Below are 9,062 nucleotides of genomic sequence, written 5' to 3'. Positions count from 1 at the left end.
GAAATAAAAGGGTTTTTAATTTGAGGCTGGAATCTATCACGGGAGTCAGATTGATTGACACGTGGAGAGATATTAGTGGTGGGTAACCACCACCCATGCGCTTTTTATTCACACTTGATCAAATCTCCACCACAAGTTCCTCCAGCCTCCAACTAGCTCAGCGGATGACGTGTGTAATTACTTTATATTTATTTTATTTTTAGAGTTAAATGTCATTTTAGTTCCTATAATTTGGGTTATTTTGTTAGTTTAGTCTAAAGGTTTAAAACGATACTATTTTAGTCCAAATAGTTTTAAACGTTGACATTTTAGTCCACTGAGTTAACTCCATACTTTTATTTTGTTAATTAGAAGGACATTTTGGTCATTTTAAATGTAATTGGGGGGTGGGGGGATAGTGCACGGTCCTCCCAACCGCCGGAGTGATCTCACTCCGGGAGCCGCTACCCGACCAAGCTAGCTCCGCGGTGACTTCCCCATGCCGAGTTCTTACCCTAGGCGACATATGCCACTCCCAAGACTCGAACTCGGTACCTTTGGGAAGAGGTGGGTGTCGGTGGCCAACTGGGCTACCCCAGTTGGTTTCATTTTAAATGTAATTTTGTTAACTAGAAGGGCAATTCGATCATATTAAAAAATGGACGGAGTTAACCCAGTAGACTAAAATGGCAACGCTTGAAACTATTTTGACTAAAATGGCAAACATTTCAAACCTTTGGACTAAACTGGTAAAATGGCCAAATCCACAAAGACTAAAATGACATTTAACTCTTATTTTTATTTCTATTAAAAAGATAATGGCGTACTTTTTTTTTGTCCGTTTACCTTCTATTTCATACACACTCTTTTATCGCCTTTTTATCGTGTAGTGTTAAAATTTTTATCTTTCATGATGTTTTCGAGACTCGTGTTTTAGTATATGACATAAACCTTATATTTGTTATATAAACGAGTGATATTCCCCCGCGCTTCGCGGCGGGAATTCATTCGGTTTCTATTCGGTTCGTTACAATACTGGCACTCGTTGTAGTAAACGAAAGAGAAAACCTTACATCGATCGAAAACAATAAAAGCGAAATCGATACCGGTACCGATGTTCAGTTGAAGTTAATATCGGTTTAGTTCGTTTGCGTCCTATGTATATTTTTTCACCATTGCCATATAAACTTTTTTGAAAACTACTATTGTGCCGCTATCGTACCAAACCGAATCCAAACCAACTGAACAATATTTGTATCGAATACTGGTATTTATTTTTATTGTTTTGCTTTCAATAAGTTAAGATCATATCGCTACCATACCGTACCGTACCGAACCGAATAACATCAGTACCGTTATTTATTACTTTTTATGGTTTCTTGTTTGATCATAGATATCGTAGTGAACCGAATTGAAACCGAATGAACAACATCAGTTCGGTACCTGTATTTATTTTTATTGTTTTTTTTCGATAAACTGGCGTACCGTCCCAAATCAAAATCGAATGAACAACATCAGTTCGGTACCAGTATTTATCTTTGTTGTTTTTTTCTTTCGATGAACTGATATTGAATAGATGGCGTACCATCCCAAACAACATTGGAACCGATACGTATATTCATTTTATCGTTTCCGTTTTCAAAAGATTTTCATTTTTACAACTCTGTCTGTGACGATAAATGAATATCGGTACCGGTATCGTGACAATATGAATCGATTGATACCGTTCGAACAACACATGTTGATTTCTATACCGAGCACATAAAGCATATCGGTACTGTAACGAATCAAACCGATACCGATCCAACGCCCGCGGTAATGTACCATCACAATGCGCTGGCAAATAACTTGCAATCTTAAAAAATAAATAAACATAGATGTAGATTTACAATTTAACAAAAAGTTAACGAATAATCAAGTTAACGATGGCTTACCGTCCCAAACAACATTGGAACCGATACCTGTATTCATTTTTATCGTTTCCGTTTTCAAAAGATTTTCATTTTTACGACTCTGTCTGTTACGATAAATGAATATAGGTACCAGGATCGTTACAATCTGAATCGATTGATACAGTTAGAACAACACATGTTGATTTCTATACCGAGTATATAAATCGTACCGGTACTGCAACAAATCAAACCGATACCGACCCAACGCTCGTAGTAACGTACCATCACAATGCACGGGCAAATAACTTGGAACCTTAAAAAATAAATAGGCATATATTAGATTTACAATTTTACAAAAAGTTAACAAATAATCAAATTGAATGCTAAATAAATAAAATACTACCATAAAAACAACAAGAATTATAAACTACTATTTTATTACTAAGGTAAATGAATAAGAAATAAAATATCACTAAAAATAAAAAATAAATACTTAAAAATTAACAAATCACTATTCATCAAGAATTTGTATTCATATAGATAATTTGTATTCATATAGATAATGTATGAATTAGTTGGACAATCAAGTCGTTTAAGAGATGTTGTGATGCCTAAGATATTTGTTATTTAACCCATTTAATCAATATCAGGTATAGAAGTGACTCAAGTAATCTTGAAATTTTTAGGATCAAGCACTCATGTATATAGATGTAGCGTTGCTCGTGGTTGGTGCATAATAATTGGAACAACTACTCATGGGATGATGATGATGATAGGCATGATTTTATGTACAATTGTTTCATTGACAGACATGTTGCACTTGTAAATGTCAAATGTCTGACATTTAGAGTTTGGTCGTGTACATTGTCATCATATCAACTTAAGCTATGGAAATGTTCATATTTTGCATCATTAGCAATTAATCCCTAAATCTTTTTTTTTTTTAAGTAAAACGTTTAAAATAAAGAAAAACTATTACAAATAAACTAAAAACTAGATTTCATTAACAAAAAATATTACAATACTAAAACTTCATTAGTAAAAAGTTTATAAGTAAATAAAATAAACTAGTTGTCGATGTTGGGTATGTGGATTTTTGAAATGTGCTTCATGAGATCCGCTAGTAGGTTGTGGTGGGTATCTTGGCTATGCAGTTCCTTATATGTAAGTATACATTATTTTCCTATGTTTTATAGGATGTTTGGTCGTGTAGAGTTTCGAATTATACCCTCAACGACTTTTGTGGACACTAAAAACTCGTTCAATATCCTTTCTTGCTACGTTTAACCTTTTTGGTTTAGGGTCGTTTGGATAGGAGTGAAATTCTTTTTCCAAACACACACCTTCCCTACGCTAACCATATAAGTTAGTAACCTAAATTGACAAATTGTTGACTTTCTGCATTGACAACTAATATATATGTTGAAAATGTGGCTCCAAGTTTTACCTTCACTAGAGTGCAATTTTTTGTATCATCTGAAAGTTACTCACACAGTTAAAAGGTCAAAATACTCCTTTAAAGAGTGTACTTATGCATATGATATAAGAAATATATCTAGGGTTCTTTATTATCTTTACCCTTATATCCCCTAAGACCCCCAACATCCTTTAAGCCGGCAGGTCTCACGTCCAACGTCAGCTGCATCCCTCGACCTCGTCATCAACATGGAACCCAGCCATCAACATAGAACCGGTGACGTGTGTGTCCAAAGTAAACCGAACTGCTGAACCAAACATGCAAAATCCCTTTGCTCAACTGCTGGCTTTATTTATGGTTTAGGTTAGTTCCACCTATCCCCCACCCACCTGATTCTACCCATGCTTCTGTCATCTTGTGCTGGTATTCCTTGCCTGTAAAAGAGATACGGACCGTTAAATTGGAGGATAAGGTCCTTCAAACCAAAGCGTACAAGCACTAGAAGCCGAAAGTGAAGCATCACACGTGCATATGAAAAATTAGGTTGACCTGAACCTGACCTGTTTAGCTAACGTGCTTTTTGCAGGTTCGAACCAAAATTAACCCAAACTCATTTAGACTAAACTCAAACCTGCTAATTTCGTATTAGATTCGTATCATGTTAGAGTTCACACCCCTAGCTCCGCATTGGAATATATAGTTATAGTTAAACGTAAAACAAAACAAAATGAGCATATGAGCCAAATTCCAATTGATAAAAAGCATGGGCGGCTATGATGGTGTCCTGGGAGGACCTCCGCACAAGACCCGTGATTTTGAGGGGTACGCGATTTAACAAAAAATCCAATATATATATGTTATTTTTTTAAATAGTAAACAAACACATAGCAATTCCAATATATGCCCATTTACAAATCATTTTTTATGGTTTAAAATTTAGCCCACTTGGCATTAAGTTTATTGAGCCCAATACTAATTTGATTTAAAAGAAAATACTAATAAAACATTATGGAAGAGCACATTTTTTCAAGCTCGAACAGGGTACGTAAATTCTCAGAGACGCCTCTGATAAAAAGGTTGTGTGTATCTAAAGCTTTATGGGAAATTATTTGGAGAATAGCATATTACTATATTGTTCAATAGAAGTCATACCTGGACGAAAACAAAGCAGTACTTCAGTAAACAAGCCTCCGGTACCTGTTTATAAAAGCTAAGGCATGGAATTTCGAATCTGGTTGTAAGAACTTTTAGTTGTTACAATCTTTTTTCATCGTGTTACCATTTCATCATTCAATATCTAGAAGCATCTTCATATGATATGATAGGTGAAAGAAAGTATGCATTTTCGAGAAGTTGAATTTTGATTCTCCAGTGGTTAGGAGGAGGAAGAGAATTAAGTCCAATACATTCAGCATAATCAATGGTGGATATTCAGCAGAAAATGTAAAAAGATATAGAACCCCACAAGCTACACAATAAGATTAGCGAGTTTTAGGGTAAGGATAACATGATATACAACAGTCACACCCGTCCTGTATTCATAATTAAGTTGATTCCTCTGTTTCTAAACACATTCTCTTTGGACCTTTCTCATCATTTTGACCGCCTGCACACATAATCTTGCTGCTTTCTTTAGCCTCAACCGAACACCTTTTGTACGGTTTGAATCCCGTATGATGAACGTTCAGCTTCACACTCCCCACTCCCATTCTCAAGACCCCTTCATTACCGTTACTCTCCGTAGGTTCTTGGCTCGTTCTGTTTAGGTCCAACTCACAGTTCGGTTGATCATTCTCTGCTACTGTACGAGCATTAGAAAAGCTTTGTGGCAATACTTCTCTAGAAAAGAGGGCTTGAAAAGCAAGTCGTCCCTGTATGACAAACATACATAAATACATATTATATTATATATCTGTTTCTAATTTCCAGAAGATATGATAAAGTAAGTTACTTACCTCTTCTGACACTTCCTTCCATGAATCGTTTGGGTTAATAGTGCTTCTACCCCTACGGTAAATAGGCTCATTAACATCCGACACTTTAGTTTCTTGCATTTCACTGCTGGAAATGGTGTTAGAACCACAAGAAGACCGGTCCACTGGTTTTCCGAGAATAGTCACGACTGTTTCCGTTTCTTCCGTTTCCTTGGTTTCAACCGGACTTGCTTCAGTATTTAATTTCCCATCAGAGTCGTCATCCTCTGATGAAGATTCCGTCTTTTCTGCATTCATCTTCTCTTCTAAAGGAGCCTTCTCTCGTTCGTTATTGGCTTGATTTCCATCTATCGGTGTCGCAAATGTACAAAAATAACCTCCTGGGAAAAAGGGAGCGCAAACAGGGAGCAGACCGTGAGCGGACCACCATGCAGTTGCAGCTTCTATAGTAGCAGCAGCAATAGCAGCCATACTAGGAGTAGTACCAGTATCAGGATTCAACTGATCTCGTGAAAAAGAATCTGCGGAGGAAGCTTCCGTATTTGTGGGATGATAGAATTTAGCTGCAAAGGTTGCTGCAGCATGGGCGGCGGGATTTTGTAGCAGAGTTGAAACAATGAGGCTAGAGATCGTCGATGAAAAATGGATAAACGATCTATAATTCTCTTGATTATCACTAAAAGGGGTGAAAGGAGGATGAAGTGTAGCATCATTATGATGGCCACTAGTTGCAGATGCTGCTATGTTAACAGATAGGTACGGGTTCGGGTGATCATGAACTTCTCCAGAGTTATCAACCGTTGATTCATGATTTCCATCTACGACTTGTACAGGGACATGCCTTGGGTAACAACTCTGCACACCGGGTGTATCGTTTATCAGATTCACAGGTGGCATATCAGGATATCGACCTTGAATGATATTTTCATGCGCAAGGTGTGAGCTCTCGTATAATGAAATATTAGATGTAATATTTGTGTGCTTAATGCCATCTTGATCTAGTTCTTGATGCTTTCTAGTTTCAATCGTGATGTAAGATGTATTTGTTTCATGATTTGACCTTGGTACGGAATTTTCATTTTCTGAGGACAAGGATGCACATGTGGTACCATTTTGAGCTTCCTCGTTTGTTTTTTCGTTTTCTAGCTTCTCTTGGTGACTGGTTTTCTGGTATGGAAAGAAACTGAATGAAGTAAGCACAAGCACACCTACGGGTATATATTATACAAGCATATATTAAATGAATGTGTTGATATACCTCGGGAAGAGGTTTTCTCTCGAGATCCAGTGATTGCAAAGAAGAAACTAAACTTGCTGGTTTCGCATCCTTTTCTGCCACCTGAGTACGAGTCTTTCGAGGATACGGATAACTCGGTTTCCGTTTAGGGCGTGGAGGAGGAATTTCGATGTCAAGAGATTGCCTTATTGGAACTCCTTTAGCTTCAGCCTCCTTTTCCAACTATTACGATAAAACAAAAAAATAAAGTAAGCAGAACGTACCCTTTAAAACACCATAGAATTCCTTTGTTCTTATTTGCAAATCTAGTTACAATAATATGGGAATAACACTAAAACCACCAACAAAGAAGAGTGCATTCTCTTATGAAACATATATGTTAAAGAAACTAAATGACCTTTGTAAAGAACTTTTGTGCATGACTTCTGATTTGGACTGCTGTCTTGGTTCCTATGTGTTCTGCATTAGCAATAAAAACGAGTGTCTCCAATTAATTAAAGAACTTTTCTTAGATTCTAGTTCAAAGAAAAGTGTCGAAAACCGTTGGTACCTTCTATCCGTTGCCAAGCTCGCCCGTATAACTTCAGGGCTTCTAAAAAACTATTATGCTCCTCCTCTGTCCATCTTTCGCGTTGTTTCGTTATCGTATAGGGTTTTCTAGTCTGTAACAAAAATATTTGGTTTTACTTTACAGATAACATGGCTAAGATAGATGATTTGTGTTAAGTGAAATAAACAGAAAACCTTGATGTTAGGATTTTCCCCTGGTGCAGAGGAGTAGGGGTCCATCTATGGCAGCTGCTTCAAATCCTGTGGAACACGTAGGGGATACAAAAGCCCCCTCGTAGAATCCAAATCCAAATAGCTTAGCCGTTGTAGTATTCAACAAAACCTGACAATCTATCACTAGTGCAAAACACCATCCAGAAACGTAAAGTAACAACAACAGCACAAATCCATGGACATAGAGAAACACAGATGTAGTAATAGCTAATTACCATTCCTAAAGCAACTAGGTTAACATATTCCATTATACCAAAGATTATAGCTCAATTTATACCTCATAGAAACTCCACACACACGCTTCTAATACAATAAACCTGATAATTTAACACTAGTGCAAAACACGATCGAGAAATGTAATGTAACTTGTAACAACCACCACAGAAATCCACAAAATAGAGAAACAAATATGTAGTAGTAACTAATTACCGCAACTAGGTTAACATATTCCAATATCTCAATTTTACCTCATAGAAACTCCAGACACACACAAACACACGCTTCTAATACAATAAACCTGATAATCTAACACTAGTGCAAAACACGACCGAGAAATGTAATGTAACTTGTGACAACCACCACACAAATCCACGAAAATAAAGAAACAAATATGTAGTAGTAACTAATTATTATTCCTACGAGCCGGGGGTCTCACTGGAAGCAGCCTTTCTATTCCTATGGGGTAGAGGTAAGATTGTCTACATCTTACCCTCCTCAGACCCTATCTTAGCTTTGTTATAGGTGGGATTTACTGAGTATGATGATGACGATGAACTAATTATTATTCCTAACCGCAACTATGACAACATATTTCAATATATTAGTGATTATAGCTTATGTTATCCTTCATAGATGAAACAAATATGCAGTAATAACTAATTAGCATTCATAACCACAACTAGGTTAACATATTCCAATATATAAATGATTATAGCTCATCATACTTCATACACACTAACACTAATCTAATATGATAAACATCAAACAATAGCATAACTATAGAAGTAATCCTCACCAAAATGAGCCGGATGATGCCAAAACCTTCGCAAATCAATCAATCACAACATAAAAAAAACAGAGAAAAAGCAGATTCAATCAGTAAACAAAGCGAAAAAGCATCCTGCACCTATCAGAATCGCAATTTGAACTTTTAAAACCCTAGAACTGAAGCATAAATTAATAAACAACATACTCGTCATCCGATCTACGAATCCAGTGACTACGAACACGATAATTCATCATACATCTTCATCATGCAACTGTGCCAACAGTAGCCGTTGATGGAAGTCCTAACAGAATCTTCTAGATCGATCGATCGATTGAAATCTGTAACAGAACGAAGAACAAAGAAGAAGAAGTGTGAAGAAGAGAGCAGATGAATAAAAATAAAGATTTTAATTTTAATTTTAAAATTAAAATTAAAAGCCGAGTGAGAGCCGAGAAATCTGAGCCACAAACAATTTTCGGTATGATTTTTGATTATTTGAAAAAAGAAATAGGGTTTTTAATTTGGGGCTGAAATTGATTCAAGAAGGTGAGAACGAGTGACACGTGGCGGAGTGTTAGTGGTGGGTAGCCCACACCCGTGCACTTTTTTTTATTGGGGTGTCACCGACGGTGTGGTGTTTAAGGCCAGTCCATACCACATCTTTTCGGCAAATCTCCACCACAAGTTTGACCTCTAACCACCGGCAGCGGTTACCCGGAGTTATTAATTTTGTAATTTCTTTCTGTTTGGCTTGTTATAATAGTATTGTGGCTAGTGAACATTAATTGAGAATCTTTTAATGTTTGTGATTATTAAAGGTTCCTAATAATCA

General features: G+C 36.6%; 1 protein-coding gene across 4 annotated transcripts; it reads right to left on the bottom strand.

The window, feature by feature from the left end:
- Positions 1-4,630: 4,630 nt before the first annotated feature.
- LOC110912437 (protein LHY) lies at positions 4,631-8,707 on the bottom strand. 4 transcript variants are annotated; one of them, XM_022157145.2, is made up of 8 exons: positions 8,435-8,707; positions 8,258-8,283; positions 7,204-7,365; positions 7,010-7,121; positions 6,857-6,918; positions 6,481-6,681; positions 5,244-6,389; positions 4,631-5,159 (listed from the first exon to the last, which is right to left on the bottom strand). In XM_022157145.2, the coding sequence occupies exons 3-8, from the start codon at positions 7,246-7,248 to the stop codon at positions 4,833-4,835; spliced, it is 1,893 nt and encodes a 630-aa protein (XP_022012837.1). In that variant the 5' UTR covers positions 7,249-7,365; positions 8,258-8,283; positions 8,435-8,707; the 3' UTR covers positions 4,631-4,832. The 4 variants fall into 4 exon arrangements, with proteins under 4 accessions (XP_022012837.1, XP_022012838.1, XP_022012839.1 ...); XM_022157146.2 differs by having other exon boundaries at positions 7,204-7,359; XM_022157147.2 differs by having other exon boundaries at positions 7,204-7,300.
- Positions 8,708-9,062: the final 355 nt, after the last annotated feature.

This window comes from Helianthus annuus, chromosome 15, assembly GCF_002127325.2.
Source record: "Helianthus annuus cultivar XRQ/B chromosome 15, HanXRQr2.0-SUNRISE, whole genome shotgun sequence".
NCBI classification, from domain to species: domain Eukaryota; kingdom Viridiplantae; phylum Streptophyta; class Magnoliopsida; order Asterales; family Asteraceae; genus Helianthus; species Helianthus annuus.
Note: the sequence above shows the minus strand (reverse complement) of the source record. Positions and strands in the feature narration are given on the sequence as shown.